This window comes from Mercenaria mercenaria, chromosome 12 (assembly GCF_021730395.1).
Source record: "Mercenaria mercenaria strain notata chromosome 12, MADL_Memer_1, whole genome shotgun sequence".
NCBI classification, from domain to species: Eukaryota; Metazoa; Mollusca; class Bivalvia; order Venerida; family Veneridae; genus Mercenaria; species Mercenaria mercenaria.
This window is the reverse complement of record NC_069372.1, coordinates 4,112,907-4,140,365: the sequence shown is the minus strand read 5'-3', so window position 1 is coordinate 4,140,365 and position 27,459 is coordinate 4,112,907. Positions and strand designations below refer to the sequence as shown.

Sequence of the window (27,459 nt, the reverse complement as noted above, 5' to 3'; positions counted from 1 at the left end):
CGGGATCTTTATATAGTGTAGCTCAGACAACAAGCCCGGGCGTTCTAGACTCTCAAGGCGCAGCGATTAAATGTGATACAATGTGTATGTAAAAAAAGCAGAATAAGCTACTGTATTATATTTTATAGGTAAAGTTTAAGACATCAATTTCATTCCTTTATACTCCTTCGATTTACCTTATCACACACCTGCACAGCCTGCACTGTTCACTAGTTCACAGTCAGTAAATGAAAACCCCTTCTAGCAATAAATGGTATTACTCAAACTGAATGTTGGAACAGTCGATTTTAGACATTTAGCATGGTTAAGTGTTTCGTATTCATATAATATTAGTCATCATCGTAAATGATCAGTAATGTGATAATTCAAAATAATGAGACAAAGGAACATTGTTCAAGTTGCAACTTTGCGTAAAATTTTGTAACGTAAACAGAACTTCTCTGTTTTCAATATCTGTTATTCTGTTGATATCAGTTGATATTTACATGGATAGCTTATCTGACGCACGCATTTCAGAGATTATTTAGTCTCTATGTTTGAAATCATATATTCTTGATTAGATAAACAGTCTTTCTTTTCAGATAACAATCATAATTAGATGACAGATACGTTTATGAAAAAAAAAAATATTGAAACCTATTTTGCGTAACACATGTATTCTATCGCAGTTACGACTTGTGGATGTTCGGTGTAAGAGGGGATTTTGTTACCAAGCCTTCAAAATAATAATCATGCAAACAGAGAATTCCGTCTTTAAACATGAAGAAAATATATTCAATTGCTGCAAAGTTTCAGCAGTTTCAATAGGTATGTGCTAATACCTTAAATGTTATGTACTTGTTGTATTTAATGTTATATACATCTTTTGTAAAATAACTTTTGTTGACAAAGTTGAATTGTGTTGAAATATACTTATATATTAGATATTAAATAAAAAATTGTACTTGCAAACGGAGCTAAGATAAACCCGGATATGTGAAATACAGTTTCAGATCTTCTTGGTGTAACTATGAGACATGTAGCAAAAATAGAGTATACATGAATTTACACTAGTGATTGGTTGCTATGCTAATCCGCGGAAGTTTTGATTTTAACGCGCATGCGCTCTTTACGTGTGGCAAAAAGAACTCTGAACGATAAGAAAACCTACATAAAACTGTCATTATATTACGAATTGTTTTGACATTATAAAGATACTTTCAGTCAAGTAATTAATTATACAGTATACTTTAATTAAAGACATGCATGTTAATTAATCATACCTTACCTGAAAAGTCTGTTTTATTCTTATTTTCTTCAGAAAAGAACAAGCATTTTCAGTCTATTCCACACATCGTACAAATTTAAAACTTGTTCCTTACATTCAAACATTTCATATTTTTTATTATATCTATTTTCCCCACTTCGTTGTATCAATTTTCCCCACATCTTCAAATAGTTTTAAATATATTTTTCTCCGCGTTGAATGACATCTACGTACTTAGGGGTCGCGACTCCAGGTCACTGAAGTTGTTGTTTTAAGTGATATACCGGAAATCATTGCGTAACTATTATGCAAATGACATGATAAAACATTGGCCACCTGGGTAATCAAGACCGTACTTTAATTTCAAGAGTGTCCCCTAATTAGAGCGGATCATAAAAGTTACTGAAGCAAATAAGATGGCTTTAATATATCACGCAGAGCTGTTTTGTGAATCCAAAAATAAACATTTCATGTGATATGTAGTATTTCAAAATCTATAAGAATACACTTTGGAACATTAATGGACATAGACTTTTAAAACGATGAAAGTGTAGTTACAAAAAAAGAATCGAAATTTGTAAGATATGAATCAAATCAAGGAATATAACTACACTGTGAAGGAAAATATCTAATATGAATCTCTATTTTTTTTTCTCATGTCGAAATTGTATCGTGCACTGAAGTCTTTATCAGTGATTTAAAAGAATTATGATAAACTTGAATTCCGCAAAGAATAGAATTATACATAAAGAATGTAAGTGTAGAAACACCCCTCCCCCCCCCCCCCCCCCCCCCCCCCCCCATTCCCACCACCAACTCTCTCTCTATTAAATCTGATCGCTGCATTCACCATTCGAACCACTTTTTTTGATAATGTAAAAAAAAAAACTTTCAAATTCGAAGAAACAATAGAAATAAAAAATGATAAATTTAAGATGATTATTATTATTATTTTTGAATACTAAATGAATTGACCCCACTTGAGTATAATTAGATACAAAACCAAAAGCTGAACTTTGTTAATTGAACATTTCATTTTCAACTTCGACTAAGCTAACTGCGACACGTGGTAAGTTATGTGAGATCACGTTAGGAAATAAAACAAAATCTTTGTTATTACTTTATTGATTCATAAAAAATATCATTATTTCATTTTTCTTAACCTAAATTTGTCGAGATCAAAATTGCCGAATAAATAGTCCATTAATCCAAAATCATCAATGATAATGCGCATAAGTTAAAGCTGTGGGTTTACAAAGATCTACACCTATTTCCCTTTGTCTTTCGGTGGATATTTACTATAAAATAAACTCATTATTGATCGAAATGATTAAAAACAATATAACTCTAAGGTAATTTATATTGTGCAGTGATGTCTTTTTGCCCTACGTAGAGTGTGCATGCGCGAAAATTGTTTCCCGTTGCCAAGGAAATGGCTCTCTGTAAAAAGGTCTATTGCCTTATTGATTTGTATTGTACAAAAATAAATCTTAGTATCCGAATGCATAATTTTTATGAAATAAATTTATTGAAACGTATTTGGCGTAACACATGTATTCTATCGTAGTAAAGACTTGTGGATGTTGGGTGTAAGGGGTGATTCTGTTACCAAGACTTCATAATAATAATTATGCAAACAGGGAATTCAGTCTTTTAACACGAGAGCTGAGATAAACCCGGATATGTGACATACAGTTTCAGAGCATTTTGGTGTAACTATGATACAAGTAGTAAAAATAAAATATTGCCTTTGTAATTTGTATTGTACAAGAATAAATCTTAGTATCCGAATGCATGTTTCCGAGGTCATTCTCATTTTTTTTATTTTCCAAAAATTAACTTTGCTGTATCTTACATCATTAGTAAATATTCATACATTATAAAAATTGGAAATAATGCAGTATTTTTATTAACAATACGTTACTGTTACTGGTAATTATTTTAAGAAAATTACTTATATAGCAAAACCGTGTTTTATCACTATTTATACAAGAACAGCGGTTATACGTCGGGCGTAATAATTTCACAAGGGCGCAAACGGTTGATATAAATCCTCCAGGACCGCAAGTGGTAATACGTCTTGCGGAAGCGTTCAATTTGGATGAAAACGATGGCAAATTATTCTGCAAAGCGAATAACCTACGCAATGTTTATGTAGATTAATCAAGACAGTTGTGCAATGTGACATTTAGTGTTAAACATGCTATCAAACAATTTTTTTATCAAATTTGAAAGCGCTATTTCTTGCATACATTGTGCTAAATACTACGTCGACATGACGTAAATATAATTAAATAATATTATTTGTCTTGGAAGACACTGCATTTCCAGAGTGCGAGTATATCAGAATTAAACCAACTACGACTACAGACAAGAGATAACGGGATCATATTATCAAAGATTCAAACCGGGGGTCGTGGGTTCGAGCCCCACTTGGGGAACGACCATGCTTTGTAATATCACACCAGTACTGTTTTTTTTAGGAAGCGGACTGAGAGTGGTTCAAATAAACTTGAAGCATCCATCACAATCGAGCTAAAATAAATTAGTATAAACTTATTACAAGGCCGGTGGTAACCTTGTGTAAAATGTAAGATTTGCATAGTCGAAATATGTAGAAAAGTTTATAGTCTGCTAATATTGTATTGCTAGTAATTCTTTAAATTTCGTCCAAGACCAAATTGTACTATATTTTGTTGGCATTTTTTTTCAGCCCGTTATACATCCACCAACATTAAATTTACGCACGTGTCGAGTGTACAATTAAGAAATGAAATGACTTTTTTTTCGGTGTTCATGCGATTTAACATGAATCGCGCTTTGCCGATCCTATTCTGTTGACACCGAAAACATATTTCGCATTTGATTACTTTACGAGATTAAGCAATAAATTTTCTCTTTAGTTAGTTTGGCATGTGTTATCTGTTGATAAAATTACAACTGTAGGTATTTTAGGGTTTTTCCTAGCTTCAGTTTCGGTTTTCCATAGGGTTTCCGGACTCTCTTGGTTGCAGAGGTTATGGATTATACTTTATTTGTCGTATCTGCAGTATGGATTATGTGCAATACAGTTGTATAGTTTCGACATATTAAAAGAGAACTGTTATAATTAAGTAACGTAAACAGAATTGATAGAAAAAATAAATGGGGAACAATAGTACCACATATGCCACAGTGGAACTAGTCAGATCAGAAGATGCAGTAACTTTTCGAGAGGGGTTAGACGGACCAGAAGAGGCTGTAACACAACGAGAGGAGGAACATGATCCAGAAGAGAGAGTTACTATAATGGAAGAATCAGAAAGTATCAGCAACAACAAACAAGTAATCGAAAGACATACTGTAAGTTGTTGTCTTTTCGAAATTTCTAATTTTTGCAGTATATCAAATTATATACAATATCAATGAAACTAAATGAGTCTGCTCATCAAATGATTAATGTATATGTTTTCATGTGAACCTAAAATATCCACCACAATGGCTTATGGCAAGTATTCTCCGTCATTTTCTAGTGGCACTATATTTTGTGATCATGATTTGAACATTTTATGCGTGCAATCAGCCAGTTGACATTTGTTACTTTATTTCAAAATGGAGACAACTCCACTAAAACTTTATTGTAGGCTTTAGTGACTCTTTACATAGTAGCTTATGGAAAGCATGTACTTTGTACCTCTAGGTATGAAAAACATGCATAATTACATCAATAGTCAGCAGTTTGAAAAGAAAAATATGTATATCATGGATAGGATTATGATTGACAGTGTTCACTCAACAATTTCACTCTCTATAATGAGATTGTTTCCCTAATGCCTCGGCCACAAAACCGTACTATGTCCGTACGGTTTTAAAAAATCGAACGAGTCCACCAATTTTAGAATCCTTACAGTCTCTGTACAATAGTAGTGTCTGGTCACAGTATCTTTAGAGGATGCAGTCGTTGGATATCCGTACAGACAAGTCGTGCGGAGCTCGCAAAGAGCCCGGCCCTACCTCGTACGGTGTTCGTGGGTTCATACGACACTTCCAGAGTCCTCTAGTAACTAAAAAAATCCGTATGGACCCCGTACGAGTTTGTCAAAATTCGACTAAAAACCTACTCGTACGGAGCTCGTAGCGTTCTTGTGACCTGGGTCTTATGTAAAGAGGGCTTAAGGTAAGTGTCTACAATGCTGACAGTACGTTTTTCAGACCACCGTTACCTTGTGCGTCCAATATTGGAGGATTATGTGTCACTGACATATTTTTCTAAGTCATACATTTGAAATTTATCAAAGATCCTTTTCGAGAACAGAAAAAGAGCAGGTAGTGCATGTATATTTATTTGTATGCAAATACTTACTTACATACTATCATATTTGAAGAAATAACAAAATGAACAAAACAGATGTATATGCTACTAAAATAAAAACCGTTTTTGGTCTTTCTATCAAATCTTTTAGTGTTATTTGCCTCCTCGTTGATGTATGTCGTTTCCTTAGATAAGATCACCGGCTAGCTCAATAGGAACAGTGCAGATCTACGGATCGCGGGGTCGAGAATTTGATCTCCGGTCAAGGCGTATGTTCACCGCGCCGATAAAAGACATTGTGTCTGGAATCATTCGTCCTCCACCTGATTCATACATGTGGGGGATTTTGCAGTAACTTGCGGAGAACAGGTTGTTTGTTACTGGTACAGAATCCACTTTTTAACTGCCCGCTATAACATAACTAAAATACTGTTGAAAAATGATGTTAAGCCCAAAACAAACAAAGAAACAAACACAAGAACATTGTTTAACCGTTTCAGTAATAATGCTTTTAATGCATAAATAACATTTGCAGTAAACTGGGTCTCAATCGAGTGTTCTATATTAAGATTTTAGCTTGATAACTTGTCAATATTACTTCAAACGGGTGTAGTATAAGAAAAAATAAAAAATGAAGTGCGTCTGAAAATATTATGATTTATTTCACAAGTAGAAAAGATAAAACGTTACCGAGTGTGTTTTCTTTAAATCTGTGCATACACAAGTACAAATAAATTACAAGTAACGTGAATATTTGACGATTTGACATGAGCTTAGAAAGAAGTTGTATGTGAACAATCTCATTTAACCTTTTTCCAGTTTAAAACAAATCGTGCTACAAAATGGGTAAATGAAACTTGTAGTGAAATGGGACACGTATGAGTTTAAATTATTTTTAAAAGAATAGCCTTAAGATCATTCAGTTTAGATCATTGCTCAAAATAATGATGTACTTTTTATCAGTGTTAATTAGGTTGCTGGCTAAACAATTTTGGTCTGATAACAGCCTCCTTGAAACTCTACCGTATAGACGTAAATGTAAATTTTAAAATACAATTATCGAAATTTATATAGATTAAAAAATGTGAGATATATAGTATAATACAAATTTAATAATTTTACATAATACTTTGATTTAATTTATGTATTCATTTTAACGCTCTAAGGTATTTAACGCAAATACAGAAAACAACAACAAAAATACATAATCACCTCATTTGGCGAATTCGGAAACATTATTTAACGTTTTGTAACGTTTTATGCTTATACAGTACTTTACTAACAAAATGTGTAATGACACGGTACCAGTAACGTAATAATACGCTGTACTGGTCAGAATGAATAAAAAATGTAATATGTATTTGCTGGAAATTTCTAACAGGCTCTGAGGACGAAAATTGTTAACCGTGCCGTTCAAAAATCGGCCCGTGAATGGGTGTGATTTTGTTCAATCCACTAACATTGATTGGACGTGAAATGCAAGGAAACTTTCTCTGGCAAAGTTAAAAGAACATTAAATCGTACTTTTTTCTCGTAGCTACGTCGCTCTTTAAAATATTGTACATGATGTTTAGTTGGTGAAAGACATTTCGATATTTAACTGAAACCGTGTTTTACGTCGAATGATATCATGACTAGACGGTAAAATCGAGAAATTGAAGTATTTCCTGTATTTCTCTTTAGCATTATCATTTCCCATATATTCAAAAGCCAAATTTTAATGCATGAATGATCATTTATATTTAAACGTTTTGAACTTTTATTCACGTAAATTGGGTTATCAAAAGTGTTGAAATTTTGAACCATCTTTTAAAAAAGTACAATACACTCCTTAATATCAATGCTGTTTGATCGCTAATTTTCCAACTCGTAGCGTTATGGGTTAAGTTGTTAAATGTTTTAATTTTAGAGAAACATAAATTATTCATTACTTTATGACTAGTTGTTAAATGCTTGAAGAATAGACAAAACTGTTGAAAACACAAGCTACATGAATATCTAAGGCAGTTTATAAAGGTGGTGAATAATGGATTTCTCTTTGATAGAAATGCATTTATGCTTTATCTTTCAGGAGCAAAAAAGTACAGGAGCAAACATAAAAGGCTGTGACATTCGTAATGTATTGGTAAGTGTATTTCATATATGTTTAAAGTTTTACAACCAGTACACTTGATTAGTTTTTAGTTCATCTGAATTTTTGAAGAAAAAAAATGATGAGTTATTATCATTACTTGATCGGAGTTGGTGTTGGCGTTGCCTTGTTAAGTTTTATGTTCAGGTCAGCTTTCCTCCTAAACCATCAAAGCTATTGCTTTAAAATTTACAACACATTTTCACAATCAAATACCAACTCTGTACAGCAAGAAAAATAACTCCATCCTGCTTTTTGCAAGACCTATGGCCCATTTTGGACTGACAGAATATCAGATTTCTTGGTTAAGTTTTATGATTAGGTCAACGTTTTTCCTAAACTATCAATTCAATTGCTTTAAAACTTGCAACACCTGTTCACCACCAATAGCTGACTTTCCTGTTTCATATCCTCTTTTATACAGCAAAGTCATAAAACTATCATGACAACAATCCTTGCAGGCGCAAATATGAAAGGTTCGACAATCTATTTTAACTTAATTTTTGCATAAACCAAATCTGTCCCCATTAGAATATGTTCGACAGTTCACTGAAAAGAGCACAAACATATTATATTTTAGATATTGGCTTTAGCCGTTGTTTTTCTAGTGGCAGCGTCAGCAATCATCACATATTTGGCAAAGCGAAATCCCGAATCAAAAGAAAGTTCACCGGCAGCACAATCGTGGAAGTTTAGTAATGACGTCATAGGTAAATAACGCTATTTTTAGGAAAAAATATTTCTTTGAGTAATGTTAACAAAAGCATATATATTTCAATGTTACATAATGTTTGTGTCTTACGATATTTTACTCTGTAATTTCAATGCTGAAATTGTATGCTAGCTTGAGATACATTGTAAGCATTAAATTTAGATTAATCAATGTATAAAATATTACACAGTAATGAGGAAAGAATGTAGCATTAATTTGTTAACAACTCACTGCTTCCTTGATACTTTTACTCAGATTTACGTATAAGTGCAGAGAATAGTTCGTGTGAAGGACCTTCATGCATCATCTGTAAAACAGACGTTATGCCTCATTTTGAAGGTAGGTTAATCACCGTGTTATCAGTTTAATAGGTATTCTTATTTTGAATAATTAAAACATCAATAATCCTTTCCTGACTATAAATACAGCCAACACATGGATTTTGTGACCCCCAAAGGTGGAACATTCCAGAAACGTTTGATTGGCTAATTGTTAACATACCTCACGTCGTTCTGTAAAAATGTACCTTTTCCCAGAAGCTGCTTATCGAAATACAGTGAGAAAAATAAATGTCTCTTCAAATATATTCTAAAATAATTTGCGCTCCACAGAAGTATCAAAAGCTTTCAAACGCAATTCTAGAAATTAAACATAATTATTAACCCTTATTGAATTGATCATGGTGGACACGATTGATTCGTACCTTTGCGACCAGTGTAGATCATGATCAACCTGCACATCCGTGCAACCAGATCAAAAACTGCACTGTTCTCAATTCAGTTAGCATCTTTTTGGTAAGCACCACTTTTAACAATTAATGGTACTATCAAACCTGAAAGGTGGACAAGATCATTACAGAAATTTAACAGAGTAAGGGCTAATGAAGGTTTTCATAGACTTGTACCGATGCATTTAAACATAAAACAGGTGCATGTATCTTACATAATTAATATATTCATTCTGTTCATTAGTCAAAGTTTACATTATATCATTGCAGCGTTTCATTGTGCTGAATCTGATCCAAATGTAAAGAATGGCTGTAAGTACATTTTCAACAACAAAAAAAGATATATTAACTGTGTTCTTCTTAAACGTACTTTCACTGGGATTAACGTTCTTATCACGATGAATTAAATGAACACGTACGTGTCCAAAATTAGAAATTCAGTCAAATCAAGCACCTCAACAGGTTATCCATATTTGTTTTTACTTTGGTAAATTTTTAAACTAATAATTATAACAGATGGATGTTTCTTGATGTGTAATTTGCATAAGGACTCCCTATGGGGAAGAAAACGTCTTACTATGGTCGGATAAAACTTCATGCCATGTTGACAATGTGTCAGTCTGTAGTAATGTGTAAACTAGTATACTTAGTCTAACAAAGATGGATAAGAGACTTGAAAAAAATATATATGAGAAATATAATCACAGTCATGCGTTTTCATAGCTTTCATTGTCTTCAGCTTGTTTCTTGTGCGGAGGAAAGTGCATGCCACTTCAGAGCTTACTGGACAAGGTGAAACAAAATGCGACACGTGTGTGCAAGAAACCAAGAATTGAATTAACTTGTAAGTCAGTGCAAGCAAAACTGTTCTTTATATTTTCACTCTTTGTCGCCATTAGCATTTTAAAGTATCAATTAACTAACAAACTGTATGAATTTACATTCAAGAAACAACAAGCATACAACATTACACAAAAGAGGAAGCATTTAACATTAGTAATTCACCTGCTCTAAGTAAAATTCAAGGTTAAATAAGTATTGGCTTTTAGGCGGAATGCGCCTAATTTGAAGTTATTGAGTTTCGTTCCGAAATTTTGATCATTACAAAATTCAGCATATTTCTCATAGACTGCGTATTTACTTTTTTATATTTTTCTAACTTTTTCGTTCTGCAAACTTTCAAAAACGACCATTGACGTCCATTTTTGATAAACCGCGATTTCTCGTTCATCAGACGATTTTTTAACTCGTTCTGTTCATTCTAAAAAAATTGATTTGTTTGCTACACATCATATTTTCAGACTGCGCGGATGCGCAGGCTGGTCTGGGTCCATGCTGGTTAGCAAATGCACTACGTTGGTTTTCTCGTGGTGCGGCACACATCTGTTTTAACTAAGCATGTCAGTAAAATGTGAGAAATGATGTTGATTAAAATTATTTTAACTTTTCATCAATATATTTACCCCTTTGCTATTGTAGATGTTGCATTATACTTTAAGTTAGTAGTTACCACTAACAGTTAACACCAGAAGAGTTATTTTACTCTTCATATAATACAACTTAATTACATCTGCCGTTGTACCGTAGGTTGTATACTCGCAATCATGGGTAAGTTCGCACACTATTGCGGAAAAGAAGGACAGTATCTCTGCTACAACGAGACAGTACACGACTATCATAACCAGTCAGTACACGAACCTTTATGTTGGTGCCCGTCTGGAAATGTGTCAGAACACTGTAATAAACCATATACTGAAGCGGTAAGGATCATTTTGAAATAAGAAACGCTGTATGTTATATCCTGTGAGTTGCTGCGTAACCATATCGTCGCTTATAAGCAGCAGTAATGTCTTTGGTCAATATAATGACGGTAAGGTCACAAAATATTGAAAAGAATAATTGATTGCCCCTTGAGAGGGTGCGGCATGTAGTAAATTGACCGTTCTTCCCCATGATTATCTGATGAATACTTTGGCGGAGAATCCTCATAATTAATAAGCAGCTTGGGATGACCAGCAGATGACCCATATTAATTTTAAGGGCAAAATCCATTTCCGATGGATAGCTTAAGAACGCCTTTACATACAGTCATCAACTTCATAGGAGAATTGACTATTGTTTTGGGCTTCATTAGGTCGAAGCTGATATTGGTACTGAAAATGGTTTCCGCTCTTAATCTAAAGAAGGGTTGCCTACACTCATCACACTACTCAGGATAATGTATGATCAGTAGTAGGCGTGCCAGCAGGTCAAAAGTCAAGGCCACATTCATCCCGGGACTGAACATTGAACTGGTCACCGGGGTGGGAGGGGGCTGCGGGGCGAAAATTGAATTACAAATGCCTCTTGACATTGAAATAAAATGTAAATAATTTGAGAAACAATGTATATCTGAAACAATTTTTAATTAATGTGAACATACCGAGCACTTTATAGTTCCACCAGTGCATAGTTTATAACAGACTGGTTGTGTTTAATTTATTCAAACTTTCTTCTTCCTAAGAATCATTTGGATTCTAATATTTCTTGTATTTAATAGTTGATTAGTTTTAAGATGAAAGTTCTGTTTCTTTGTCCCTGTAAAGTCACTGTTAAAGAAACATAATCATTGTATAAGAATCGAATTCACTTTGAATGCTCATTGTACGCAACTTAAATGAAACTAAACAAATAGGGTAAATAACAACCAAATCTATACCGTAACAAATTAGTTCAAATTATTATTTATTAGTTATCAGAAGAAGGAGAACTACATGTATGTAGCAACAAAAATGTGTATTTTAACTTCATTTCTTGTCACAGGCTGATTGCAGATGTTTTAAATCCACGCGGAAGTTTTGTGGTCAAGAGCAAATTACACAGTGTGACAATGTAAAAGCAAATTGGTCGACATGCCATATGAATAGAACAGAATTAAACGAACAATACAACTGTCTTTGTAATAAATCAACAGGTACCTGCTCTTCTTAATACATTACCTATTTTTGATTTGTATTCAGTGTCTGCATAAAGCTTCGCACTGTAGTAGACTGTTCGGTGAAATGACTAAATAAAATAATTGCTCGTCGGAAGATAGAAAAGCTCTAGAGTCCATGTAAACTTTGTTGGTCAGCCAATGTCAAGGCATGAAAAAAATGTTCAACAACATGGGCAAAATCAATCGTATTAACAAAGTCCTGCGGGATCCGATATTTTGTATTCAAATTCATTAATTGCAGTAAACTCCTCTGTAAGGAAGTGCCGCTTCGATGGCATGGATTTTTATACATAATTATATCAAATAATCACCTTTTCATCTAGTAGAATAACAGCAATTTTTAAATTTGGTAGATTATTCTCCTGACCAAATATTTGTTGTTACACTTCAATCAGTTTTATTCTCTTGAAAGAATAAGTTGATATGGACTAACGCCTCTTTCTATAGATATGATTAATATGTTGCATGCTATTTTACATGTTTTTTACAAGAACAGCATCTTAACATTTTAGGAACAGAAGACCATTCTACACAGTGTACATGATCTGATTCTGATTCTGATAGTAAGCATGATTTGTAGTTATAATTCGCTTCATCTTTTATCTGCTTTCTTTCATCATAATTTTTCATTTTAGTGACCTTTATCATTTTGTTCATTTTCCATGGTAATAACTAACATGCCATCGGAAACTTATTTGCAACTTAGAACGAATGACATTTTCATTATTAGAATATTTTCCTCATGCATTATATAATACAATGATATGGTAAGTTGTAAACTTTTTATTTCTACTAAGAAGTTCAAATTCATTAAGATAGAATCGTTCCTAAGTACAATCTATTTAATTTAAACGTTTCTATCTTAATCAGGTTACAGTGGTTCCTAAGTACTATTTATTACATTTAATCCTTACTAAATAAATAACGTTACAACGGTTCCTAAGTACTTACCAAATAAATCACATATAATGGTTCCTAAGTATTTTTTTATTTTTTATTTAAACGTTACCCAATAAATCACGTTATAATGGTTCCGAAGTACAGTTTATTCAATTTAAACGTAACGATTTCTTAAAATAGGTGTTATACTGATTAAATCAATTATGCTGCGGAGAACATAAATATATACGACAAATGAGCAGAACACATTAGCATGGAGTTTTGTTTCTTAGCTGTTTTTGAAGATGCGAAATCTAGAAAAAAAAAAACATGACTCAGCTGTAAAATGAACTCGGATTTTCTTAGCAATAAAAAAGATCCCGATATGTTGATCTGTACACCACGGAAGAATTCGTACGAAATAAAAAGCCCTATAAAGCTCTGTTGAACCGTAATTTTCACACATACGAATTCGTCACATGTGTCAAAAATTCATTCGAATTCCTCACACATTGTGTGACAAATACGTACGAATATGTGAAAAATTAGTTCTATACCTATACACCCTCAAAGCAGAAACGCATACTCACAAGTCAAAAAAGTAGAAAAAAAAACGTGTAAAAGTATTGTTCATACAAAAATTTCACAATTCTAAACAGCCGTTTATGCCAATTGGACAGATCAGGCGGCATATTTGTTTTGCTGTGCTTGATAGAGCCTCAGTTTTCACAGGATGACAAAATATAATGAGTAAATGACCCATCTTTGGATCAAAGGTCAAGGTCGGAGGGCGTAAAATGTTATATTCTTCAGCACTCAATATCCTGATAATTCTTTGACACTGATAGTTCTGTCCGTCGTATTTCGTGTCCGGTCAATTACTTCATGATCTTGTTATGATAGCTCAGTGGTAGAGCGCACGACTTGGTATCTAAGGGTCCCGGGTTCGAGCCTCACCAGGGGCTGGTGACTTCACACATTGAGGCTAAGTATTGGTCTTTCTCAGAAAAGGAAGCCCCTGTGTATCAGTGCTATACATCCGACACGTTAAGGAACCAAGAGAGTCTTTTCGAAGGAAAGCTAGGGCCAGGTGCCCGGATTCCCTTGTATCTTCACTCTGTGTTAAATTGCTCTCCCTTGAGCCAACCCTGTGAGGTAAGTCATCTACCCTTAACTCGAAAAGACCACTCGGGGTGGCTAAAAAGATTACGAAGCCTTGCGAGTAAATGGCGACGGGTTCCCGAACATCCCGAATGGCTGCCGATGGTTTGCGGAAGATCCCGAAGCCGTCCTGAATAAAACATCCTAAGTTTGCGAATTCCGCCTTCGGAGGCCTAGTGGACGGCAATTCTAACATAAAAACGTGTCGTGCCTAAGATCCAGGTCCGTAATCAACGGAAAAGGTTAGAGTGCACTTTTGAACTTTAATATTTACTATGTAAGTATAGTGACTGGTCTATGACTTTGTTATTCATGATGGGATTTTAAAATGACTTAAGCATAAATATTCATCAAAACATCCCGATGTGTCTTATTCAGAAATTGTACATATACCTTAAAGGTCACGGTCACAGTGTACATTTAGACATTTTCTTAAATGTAAAATATATTGATGATATCGTTGTGTTTACTCATTATAACAGGCTTATATGTTTACCTTATCAGAACAACACGCAGAACTCATGTTCAGGAACGCTGATTCAAGGTCATGGTCACAATTCAGTGTCATAGGTTTTCGTGCCTTCTCCACGAGTCCCAAACCCGTTGAAGGATTTTCTCCAAACTTGGGTCAAATACTCAAATTATCAAGACGACATGCTCCATGTTCTAGGCTCACTGATACAAGGTGAAAGCAACCATTGAAGGAAGCATTGGAATTTCGTTTCCGTTCCTTATGTCCTTGCCTATTTTTCATGAAACCTGGCTCAAATTATCACCTCATTATGACAACATGCAGATGCTCGAAAATTTCAAAATACCTGCTTGTGACATATTCGTACGTATTTGTCACGCAATGTATAAGGAATTCGAACGAAATTTTCAAATGTGTGACGAGTCCGTTTGGGTTAAATTTACGGCTCAGCAAAGCTCTATAATTAAGGTAGTTTACATGCAGTACCTCGTGACAAACGCTTTTCAAATTTGAATGGAAAAATAAGAAGTAAGACCAGCTTATTCTTATGTGTTTCTATAACATACAATTTGTCAGAAACTAAGTTTCTTCTTGGGAAATATAGCAATAACTGCCCGATATTTCAACATTTTATGTTTTCTTTGTTGTCGTACGATCTATAGGTCAGTCCATTTAAGAAATATTTGTTCATTTTAGGTACGAAAGATCTTGGTTGAAGGAAAACAACTAAAAACCTTTGTAAACAAAATGTATATAAATGGGACGTAGCAACTACGTATATCAATTATCAGTAAAAATTGTCAACATATGATACGGAGGAAGAAAATGGTCAACATATGCTACGGAGGATGTAAATCTGGTTTGACGGACAAAAGCAGCTGACAATGACACAATTTTTGACAATTTGAATTTACATTCCGACTAAAGTCTACAGTAATATAATTGCTTCTATCTGCCAACAGATTTTACGAGTCGTTTTCAACGGAAAACTTGGAGGACGAGGGTAAAGTACCGTAAAGATTGATTCGTTTAAGACTACCAATGGTTGTGATAATTGCCATTGGTTACGGTACCCTCTTTAATGTACTTCGGCGTGTGGTGATGACTGGATTTAAGAATTCTGCAAGACAATGCATTACATTTATATTCACATTAGAAATACTATCATAATGACAAAGAGGAATTGCGGTGGATGGAAAATGATGTAATAATACTTCATGTACATAATACGATAACTAGCATAAATTATTATAGAAATGCTTAAAATTGTGCGTACGGCCAATATTATTTCAAACGAAACAATATACTGCCAGTAGCTTCTTGATATTGATATACAAACGCTTTATATAAATGATTTTTGTTCTGAGTGTCAATTCATTTAGATATCATGAAAACTTATGACTACTGTTACAAACGGAGTAAGAAAAAAAGAAAAAAAAAGTTTTGTTTGGTCACAATTAAGCCGAGTTGTATTGCTATTTGGATGTTGACAAGAAGTTTGTTTAAGTATAAAACCAGTCGAATTATTTGTATAAACAGAAAAGAGGATTTTCAAATGAAAAGCACGTATCTCTTTATAGGCTAAACCGAGTGAGCAACCTTTTTTTTAGATTTTGTTTCATTTATTGTGACTTGACACACTGAATTTTCAAGAAGTGTTTGTGTGTGTATTTAAGTTTCATGTGAAGTATTTGTGGATGCATAAATATAAACAGCAGTTTGTCGTATTTGATGAAGATGAAGATTTATAAGTTTATTGAATATCCTTGCCACAATTACAAATGCTAATGTTAAACTGAGGTACCATTAAACTCTTTTTTTTTGGTCAGAAGTTATTATTTTAAGAAATACAATATTTGCAAGCAACCCGTTTAAGATTAGAAGAAATCATAGTACATGTATTAGCAGAAGTTTGTCACTACGAAGCAACATTTATAAAGCTTAGAAGTTCTTTCTGTTTCGTTTGAAATAATATTGGCCGTACGCACAATTTTAACCTTTAGCCTGCTGGCGACAAGTGACTCTGCCTTTTTAGCCAGTACAGACCAAGATCAGCCTGTGCATCCGTGTAGGCTACTCACGGTCTGCAGTGCTCACTATTTCAGTGAACACCCCTTTGAATAATAAGTGGTACTGCCTAATTTGAATGATGGACCAGTCTATTTTAGACATTCAGCCGGGTAATGGATGAATAATTTCGTTGCATATCCCTAGTGGAAATCAAAAGACGACGTGTTCGCCTCTATATTGATTACACCTGTTTCCGCGCATTGAAACTATAAGCCTGAGCAGCAGTCCAGTAAGTATTTCTTTCATCCTGAAATGAAAAGGAAGCGAAATTAGGTAAGACTGGTCGTTTGTCTCCCCAGAATTCCTCTTGGAGTCGTATTTAATTCTAACCTCATCAATATATGTAATAAAAGGCCGAGTTCTCTGTTTAATGCAGTGTACGAGAATTCAAAATTATGCCAATACCCATAAACGCAAGCTATGTGTTTTCTCTGATGTCTTTAAGAAACATGTTTTGTTTTCGCATTTAATTTAGCGTTTATGAATGAAACATACAGGAAGACAGGATATGAAAAAGATGAATAGAAATACGAATGTAGTTCGTTTGAGTTCTGAAGAATTTGTGCTGTTTTAACTTTTTTAAATATTACACCTATATAACAAATTGTATTGATTTGCTTTATCCTATGATGAATACAAAATAAGTGTTATTGGCAAACTGACTGAATGTATGCCGTGTTTGGCTAATGTGCTATGTATTTTGAGAAGTTCTATTTATTTATCCCCGATGAAATTAGCACTTTTATTTTTTTTTCTATTCAATGACTGAAATGATATATACTGGAAATTTTTATAATTGGAAGCCATTTTAATGGTACCTATAATAGGGCAGGGAACCAAAGTAGGAACCAGACTGCATTTAACGTTACTTTTTTATGTTGATTTCTTTATAAAATCTATACAGCAAAACAATAAAATGTGAATGAGATTTAACAGATTGTGAATCAAGAAAATTGAATTTCTAGGGGCAAAGCTTTGAGTAGACCCTTCTTGACGAAAATTCTTTGATGATGCTGACAACGCGTACGCTTAAAAAACAGAATAGCTTTGTATAAAAAGAAAACCAAAAAAAAGAACAGTGTCCATATTAATAATGAATGTGTATATAGTGAACATACAGCCGTACATAAAGGTGCTATTTGCTTAATCTATGATATATTGCTGTACATAATATTGTAATTGTTGTTTTGGTCTTGTCTTTTTAGAAAATAGCCACCATTTTTTATATGATTTTCTATTTGTCATACACTTTTGGTCAGCGATTCAGTGAATTTTATGTAACTAGGACCTCACAAATGGCAGTTCTGGTCTGAGGATTATGCAGATTTCTTACGTCTGTCGTGGATTCGAAATATATGAACAGAAATGATATACACATATAATTATGTGAAATAGAAGATTGACACAGCCATGTCAGTATTGCCAGATCTAGCTACCTGTAATAAATTGTTTGAGATTCGTTCTGCTTAGGGTTACTCTGCTAATTGTCTCATGTGATGTGTGCTGGAGAGTCTCAAACAGTACAATTTTAAAGTCAGAGTGAGGCTATATTCAGTTCCAATGTTTATGAAATTAAAGTTACACTTCCAGCTCAGTTGTTGAAGCTGTGTGATCTAAAACGGCTGATGAAAATTGATAAAATACACTTCTTTCTGTTGCGAAAATCATAATATTCATATGTTTAGCTTGAAGAATTTTAAACTGCTTGCAGTGTGGACTTCTGTGGCAAATTTCCTGTATGTAAACTTGGTTTTAGATTACTTATTTTCATAAACATTCTTTGTAAATTTTGTTTATAACATTTAGTGTTTGAGTTTTAGACATCACTCATTTACAGTGCAATTTGTGTTGCTGTTTAAGTTTAAACAGACATGTTTAAATCAGTACTTATATCAGTTTATTTTGCATCATACATTTTCGGTCAGATTTTCATTGCTGTTTTAAAACTGTTAAAACTTCTGAACACATTACATTTTTATCAAAACTGTTTTTTCAAAAGGATAAAATGTGAAATGTTTGCAGGTTTAATTCCTTACTTGCCATGGTGAGTTCCAAATAAAATATCTGTAACAATATCGTAAGACTGGTGCACACAACTAGCATATGGTGAGCGACATTGTTATCGCTCAAAGTCCTGATTTTGTCTGTCTGTCAATCATTTTCTTCAAGCAACACCTTTTAGAAAAAAAATGTTGCAGCATGTGGTTTCCTTATATGACCCTCTTTGAAAGTTGTCCATACTGTTCTGCTTATTAAAAAGATATTAAATAATGAAAAATATTCATGCACATTTTTCTCCTTCAATACTGGTCCAGTACACAAAGAACTTTACAGACTTTTTTTCAAGTGATCATGCATATAGATTGATCTAATTGTTAAATTTGCCAAAAACAATACAAGCCACTTTTTCCTCGATGAATATAAATGTAGTGGGGATTTTATTTTTTAAATAATAACCTGTATGACTTACGTGCAAAATTGTTTCCGGTTTGCATCCTGTTTATTTTTTTTTTCTGTCGAGCTTAAAGAACGACCTTTTCTAAAGTACTAATTGCCTCTTTGACATGCTTCACTTTAGACACTTTCACTTCAATGGTAATTTGTGATTTTTTTTAAAGTTAATACTCATGTGTTCTAATATCCTAAATGTAGACCAATGTTATAAAAGAAAACTCTCTGATTCATATAAGAATTAAATTGTAATTAGAAAAAAACGGCAGTCAAAATTAATTAATATTACTATTCATCAGGACAAATCATGGGAAACAATCTTGTTTATGCTCCAGTGGCAGCATATTTTACTTGATCTTCATAAAGTTTTGTCATGATTAACAAAGTCTATATCAAGTTTAAAACTGGGTCTTGTATAAAAGCTAGGGCAGAAGGCCACACCATAGAATGTACTTGTTTACACCTAAGAGGCAAAATTTCCTACCTAATTTTCATAAATCTTGATCAGAATGTGTCTCTCTGAAATTAAGATGAGATTTAAAGCTGGGATACCTGAGGTTAATGAATAGGGTACTATGTCAGATCATTATTTAATTATCAAGATGACTTTCTGTAAGGTTTTAAACTTCTTAAATCAGTAGTGCTGCATTTCCATTGCTGAATATAATTGTGCTGTACCATCATTTATTCATCAATCAAAAATCAGTTTATTCATATCAAAAGCCTGTTTCATATGTTTCATTTTGTCTTCAAATAAATATGCAAATGTCTTTATCATTTTATCAAATCTTGACTAACATATATAAATGTTGCTGGAAATAATTACAGTAAGTAGAATGATGGTATGGTGTTAGACAGTTTAAGTTCTAGAGTCAGGGAATATCAGACCAGCTATACCATTATCAAAATGTAGACAGATGTAATATGAGAGGTTATGAAATTTGTAAAACCTCCATTCTATTAAAACATTAATGGAAAGTATTTATTAATATGATGAGGTATAACTCATCCGCGCAGTCTGGTCAGGATTCATGCTCTTCTCTTTCAAAGCCTATTGCAATTTGAGAAACTGTTAGCGAACAGCATGGATCCTGACCATGCTGGACTGAATCCATACTGGTCGCAAAACCACTATGTTGATTTTCTCATGGCACGGCTCAATTAGTTTGTAATGAGAGGAACTTCCATTATGGTTTAATAAATATTGTTATATTGCCTTATGTTTGCATCATTTTTTTCTGTTACGTAAATCAACAATTACAGAGGTCCTCGCTGATAAAATGAGTTTATATTTTTTTCTTTCATGAAAATCATCTAGTGCATTTAATTTATTGGTGGGTGCTAGGGTATTTATATATATATATATATATATATATATATATATATATATATATATATACAGTCAAACCCGGCTGCAGAACCTCCCTTGGGGACTGAAAAATGCCGGTATTTGTGAAAACATATATTTTCGCAAGACAGGTGACGTGTGACCATAGTAAGCAGGTTATATTTTTTGGAGACTGTCTACAGTACGGGTCCGACTGCATAAGGGAGTTCATCGGTTCTAAGACAAAGGTGAATGTACCAAGTAATATTATAGCAAAAACAAAACAAAATTATGTGGGATAAGGCCGTGACTTTATTGTAATTTTTCAAATGAAAATTATGGCATATTGTAAATATATAGCATGGTATATATATGAAAATGATGAGAAAATATGAAAGACAAAGCTCCAGCTAAAATGCCTGGAAGCAACATAGCAGCGCGAAGGTGCAGAAAACTATGAAAATAAGCGCAGAACATACCAGACCTAATAGGAAATTGTAGGTTCTAGTACTTCGCACTAATGAGAAACGTGACAAAGATGCTCTCACCGATCTCCATGATATAAGATGATAACTATAGATTTCAACGAATGTAATGCATTTTAGATTTTAGTACTAATAAGATTTACAATATGCCATACCGAAATGCACATTACGTGTATTGAGGGCCACTCAACATTTTATGAAAATAAAATTCGCCAAAACGAGGTATGCAGTGAATACACGTTTACTCAATAGGTACAGCAGGTCATTGACAAACAGTTAAAGTCTAGAGCTAGAAATTACCTTTTGCTATGTACCTTAATTTTTTAAGATGTATCAAAATCTATGAAACTCGCTGCATATTTTACATATTGTATATCTTTAAATGTTACAATGTCATTCAGGTACCTGAATTTATTATCCAATAGTTCGATTACTATAAGCTAGGGTCATCATGAAACCTTTTGCTGAGGTTTCAGTCAAAATATATTATCTATTTATTTTGAACGAACATCAGACGAACTAACGGACGGGCGGACGAATAGGAAACCAACAGCCATAAGACTTTCAATTAGAAGAGTCTAACTGCCACTGACTTGTTACGTCATAAACAGAATATGCTTGGACAGTTTCCTGTGACGTCTTCTTTGCATTCATATTATTGAAATTATTATTCATATCATTATTGTTATTATAATTATTATTATCATTATTAACATTATTCTCATAATTGATTCAATTCTGTTTTACACCTATTTTCGATATTTCTTGATTATTTCGTTTTCCATATCAATGCATTTTTATAACTTATTCTTTTACATGCAGGCAGTTAAGTAATGCATGCAAAGGACCTAGATAATTCGGATCTAATAAAATTAACCAGGTACAGCAGTTACCTTTCAACACAAGGTACCCCAGTAGCTGCCGATCCCGACCATGCCACCCCGCTCCTATAGCTAAACTGTTTAAAGACAATAGGAGAACAGCCGGTTGACGACATTAGTTTTCTGCAGCCCCTTATACCAGAGATTGACCGTGTTAATGCTGGTGTTACAGTTGCTGACATAATGGATTATCCGCATCAAATCGTACAGGCTAGATCTGCGTCTAAAAATAATGTGTATGCATTTCATTAGCGTGTAACAAAATTGATAACCCAAATCCATATTTTAGTCATTAAGAAGTACATTTAAAGCTGAATATTGTTCAAAATATAACAATAATCTGTATTAATTTATATAAGTCCTTGTATATGATAATCTTTTGCAGAACGGAACCATGCAAAGTATTAGCAGATTCGGTTCGATTAACTTGGTTCATGGGAAATCACTCGTGGCACTCCCAAGTATAGTGTGGCTTATTCCATTTAGCTCAGAATGTTTGTTTTTATTTCTATAGCACCGTTCTCCATAAGTACAATACTGTTGTAGTAGTTTTTATCATCTACATTTTTGTAATTGTTTACAGAGGGAACTACATTATTTTTATTCTAACACGACCAGCAAATAACCTACATACATGTAGAGCAAAATCTATATCGGGTTAGTCTGCAATAAACCACTCGCGTGCAATGACGTCATCCGATTCAGGTGCGTAGCACGGTCGTTAAAAGTAGTTACCATTTTTTCTAACACTGTTGATACTGAGTATGTCGTGTTAGAATCGAAATAACAAGTTCCCAGGTGTGATTTATCGTAAAATAACCCGAGCTTTTCGTTCTTATGCGAAACAATATATCACCCAGGCCTACGGCCTTCGTGTTATATTCTTACGCATAAGAACGAAAAACTCGGGTTATTCTACGATAAACAACGTTTGGGAACTTATTATTTCTTAAATGATCCCGGCTTCTTCCCTCGCAAATCTCTGTGAACAAAATAGAAAACGATAATGTAAATTAAAAAAAAAAAAGATATTAAAGTACTCATGTTGGCCTTCGTTCTTCACATACTTCAAACAAATCTGTATTTTTTTTGTATCCAGATCTTAGCTACATTAAAATTCTATTCATTCAACTTTACGTAAACAGGATGCGGTTTTAACAAATTTTATATCAGTTATAAGAAGTCCGTTTCAGTGTGCAGTTGAAAGGAAAATTTACAATTTTGAAATGTCGTGATTTTTCAGGTCGTAAATTCTTTAAACTTGCTTTCTTAGTAATATGTTCATATCGAATATGAATATTACGTATCTGAACAAAAATCTCTTATCGTAAATATAGGAGTTGCCGAAATTTTGCATGCCAGCCCTACTTTGATGCTTAACTAGGAAATAAATTCCCTGAAACAGCTTTTACATGGATGTACTTACGACGTGTTTAACTGCAAAATATTGCAGTGTCCCAGATATTGTGCTATGCATAATCTTTATTGTTTCTTTAATGCATGGTATTTAATACCAGTTTAGTGTAGAAATCATGCTATGTCAGTTTTGTCAGATAGTTTAAGCTGATGTGTTCAGTGTCTATCGGAACATGTGTGTCCGAACTTGTGAAGTTTACTGGAGAGATCTATCTATGCTTAATGAGCTAAGTAGCATTGTAATCTTTGGATTATTTGTGAGAAACTTAATTACTACCTGCAGGTCATGATGTATTTAACTTCTTATCAGGTGTGTTTACTTGCTTTCAATACAAATTTACATTTACTTCCGGGTTGTAATATTTAGCGACGTCACGGTTACGTCGCCATTTTTGTGTTGAAGGCAAATAGACAGAAAGTTGAGCTGCAAAAGGATTCATGCTGTAAGAATGTCATAGATTATCACAATTTATAATGAATCAAGCTAAAGGTAAATTATTTTGAGCAGTTTTGTCGTAAATTATGGTTGCCGACTCTGAATACCCTGTTTCTAATTGCGCAAGGATGTTCAACTTGGCGTATTGTACGCATTTGTTTTGGTGCATTTTTGTGTACCCGCACAATCTTGCGGTGTATCCCCTTTAAGTTTTAGTGCACTTGTCTTGGGTATAAATACCCGTTCTTCCCAATTTTTGGTGTCTCTGCGATTCAAAACATCCTACGGGCTAACTCCGGTTAGTTTACATCAGAGAGTCAGATTAGTTTATCTTCCAGAATTGAAGGCCGACTTCCATATTTATCACATTCATTCAGAAAACTTTTAAGGTCATTTTTTAAGCTGTCTTATTTATAAGACTTTTTGGTATTAATTAATTTAAGACTGACTGATAGAAGTTTTGAATTATTTTTAAAAGAACTTAAAAGGCGAGATTTGAGTACTGCAAGTAGAACATTTTATCATAGACTACTGTATCTCTTGTCCTGTCAGTCGGTTACAGATCCTTGTATTTTCACATGATATATTAGTGGTGCCTGACCGTGCATTTTCGCGTATTTTATTCGAAGAACGTGACATTTTAGGTCTTGTAAGATACCGCATATACTATTTGTTGTTGTGATTTTTGCACTTTTTTGAATTGAGAATTCTACTCATACCTTGAATATTTGTTAGGGGATAAAATATACTGCATATACTATTTGTTGTTGTGATTTTTGCACTTTTTTGAATTGAGAATTCTAGTCACACCTTGAATATTTGTTAGGGGATAAATAAATAAACGATTCTATTCTTAAGAAACTATTTGGTGTATTCACTTAATTAATAATACGTGTTGTACATTTCCCAAATGCCCTGTAGGACCAATACTTTCAATCTGAGTAATTTTTAGCTCGACTATTCATAGAATAGTAGAGTTATTGGACTCGCCCATGCGTCGGCGTCCGCGTCGGCGTCCGCGTCCCGATTTTGGTTAAGGTTTTGTATGTAAGCTGGTATCTCAGTAATCACTTGTGGGAATGGATTGAAACTTCACACACTTATTCACTGTGACAAACTGACTTACATTGCACAGGTTCCATAACTCTTTTTTGCTTTTTTACAAAATTATGCCCCTTTTTCGACTTAGAAATTTTTGGTTAAGGTTTTGTATGTAAGCTGGCATCTCAGTAACCACTTGTGGGAATGGATTGAAACTTCACACACTTATTCACTGTGACAAAAAGGAACCGAACTTCAAAACAGTGTTACTTCCCCTTATCTGTACAGTTTGACAATATTCCTTCATGGAGGTTGCAAAAGGAACTATAATGGAGTTGACAGAAAATGTTTCATTCAGTCATGTAGTATACCGACGGCTCAATAATGTTATTAAGTAAAACTGACATAACTAAAACAACTGAACACAAAACAAGTGCACATGTCTACATAATGTCCATGATGCTTAACAAGTTTTATTTGAAATGAATAGAAATGTAGAAACTACAATGTAGTTGTCATTAGTCGTCAAAGAAGGGCCACAACTACAGACAAAACAATTGATCATAAAAGTCAGGACAACATGTACATATCCACTTCATGCCGTAGATGTATACCAAGTTTCAGTTCAGTTGGATGGAAACTGTAGGACTTAAGTTTACAATGCGATGGAATTATTTCGAGGTCCAAAAGGGCAACAACTCCAGAAAATAATAATTAGGCATAGAAGTCCCGATGCATTCATGTTGATGATGTAAACAGAGTTTTATATGAATTTGATGGCAACTGTTTGGGTTAAGTTCGTTGACACCGTAGACATAAAAGGAGTTTACTATATATCTTGGAATAAGTATGCTTTAAAACTTTTCATAACGTAGTAAGCTGGTTTCGTTTTAACCTAGTATAAAAGGAGCTTCTATATATATATATATCACTAACCTAGAGCTAGAACTCCGAGTCATAAATTTTACATACATGTCATCTTGTTATGATGAATATTTGCGCCAAGTTATGTGAGCTGCAACACATTCATAACAAGAGGGCCCTGAAGGCCCTGTATCACTAACCTGAATAAAATAGGTCAGTAGGTCAAATTCATGGTCACTGAAGTCAGTTTTAAGATCGGTATGCAAAACTGAACATGTCATCCAAATTTCAAGGCTGTTTCTTAAAAAACAAATAAAGTAGGTCAGTAGGTCACATCCACATGACCCATATTCAAACTTGACCTAAAGTTCACCAAGATTAACATTCTGATCAAGTTTCATGAAGATACAGTGGTCTCTAGGGTATTAACAAGCTTTTCCTTTGATTTGACCTTGTGACCTAGTTTTTGACCCCACCTGACCCAGATTTGACTTTGACCTAAAGATAATCAAGATTAACATTCTGACCAAGTTTCATAATAGTATGATCATAAATGTGGCCTCTAAAACGTTAACTAGCTTTTCCTTTTATTTGACCTGGTAATTTGTTTTTGACCCCCTGACCCAGATTTGACCTTGACCTAATGATCGTCACGGTTAGCATTCTGAATAAGTTTCATTAAGGTATACTTGACCTAAAGATAATTAAGGTTAACATTCTGACCAAGTTTCATGAAGATACAGTCATAAATGTGGCTTCCAGTGTTAACAAGCTTTTCCTTTGATTTGACCTGGTGACCTAGTTTTTGACCCCACCTGACCCAGATTTGACCTTGGCTTAAAGATCATCAAGGATAACATTCTGACCAAGTTTCATTAAGGTAAAGTCATAAATGTGGCCTCTAAAAGTGTAACAAGCTTACCATTGATTTGACCTGGTGACCTAGTTTCTGGCTCCACTTGATCTAAATCTAAACTTGACTGAAACATTATCAAGGTTAACATTTAGATCAAGTTTCATGAAGATAAGTCATAAATGTAGTCTTTGGAGCGTTAGCAAGCTTTTCCTTTGATTAGACCCGGTGACCTAGTTTTTGACCTCACCTAACCCAGATTCTTATTTAACCTAAAGACCATCAAGATTAACATTCTGACAAAGACGCATGAAGATATATCATAAATATGGCCTCTAGATTGTTAACAAGCTTTTCCTTTGATTTGACCTGGTGACCTTGTTTTTTACCCCCAGATGACCTAATATCAAACTTGTCCAAAATATAATTGAGAGTAACATTCTGACCAAGTTTCATTAAGATTGGGCCAAAATTGTGACCTCTAGAGTCGCATAAGCAGCATTTCTCGTCTTGACTGATGGAACTAGCAAATTTACTATCTTCCTTAATATCAAACATCCCAGCTGTTGTTTGGTTTGACATAACATCAACATAATTTATAAGGCATATGGTGACACTCCAAGGAAATGAAAAAGTGGAAACTTCACAGGTCGCCCAACACGACAAAAACGAAAATGTTGCAGGCTCGGTTTGATTGAGCCTGTTCAAGAACGGTAGTGGAATTGCATGCTACCGTCCACGCCCTCTAGCCCCGGGTTGAGCAGAACTCAACATTTACACATGCTAAAAGTACAAAAAGCAATTTAGAAACATCCGCGGATGTATTCAAACGGCGGAGACGTTAATGTGCCCCTTCGTCTATTATTTTCGGCATTGACGGACATCATCTGGGTAGAACCACCAACCTTCTGTAATCCATCTTAATGGCTTCCTTACATGAACATGGTTTACGTACATTGAGAGGTTTCGAACGTGATGCTAACATCTAAAACACTAGGACACGGGTGTTTCCATCATATCTATTCACAAAATTGATTGC

General features: G+C 34.0%; 1 protein-coding gene across 1 annotated transcript; it reads left to right on the top strand.

Annotated features, from left to right (window-relative positions):
* Nucleotides 1-4,180: 4,180 nt before the first annotated feature.
* Nucleotides 4,181-18,946, top strand: LOC123534882 (uncharacterized). Its single transcript, XM_053519007.1, has 10 exons — nt 4,181-4,588; nt 7,609-7,662; nt 8,249-8,378; nt 8,636-8,719; nt 9,378-9,419; nt 9,847-9,951; nt 10,695-10,867; nt 11,910-12,060; nt 12,597-12,647; nt 15,293-18,946. The coding sequence occupies exons 1-9, from the start codon at nt 4,391-4,393 to the stop codon at nt 12,626-12,628; spliced, it is 969 nt and encodes a 322-aa protein (XP_053374982.1). The 5' UTR covers nt 4,181-4,390; the 3' UTR covers nt 12,629-12,647; nt 15,293-18,946.
* The last annotated feature ends 8,513 nt before the right edge of the window (nt 18,947-27,459 follow it).

Excerpts from the sequence above, each read along its gene's own strand:
- LOC123534882 (XM_053519007.1), top strand. The coding sequence starts at position 4,391 with ATGGGGAACAATAGTACCACATATGCCACAGTGGAACTAGTCAGATCA. Across the intron at positions 7,663-8,248 it reads GTGACATTCGTAATGTATTG|ATATTGGCTTTAGCCGTTGT; the intron begins GTAAGTGTATTT and ends ATTATATTTTAG. Across the intron at positions 9,420-9,846 it reads TCCAAATGTAAAGAATGGCT|CTTGTTTCTTGTGCGGAGGA; the intron begins GTAAGTACATTT and ends CATTGTCTTCAG.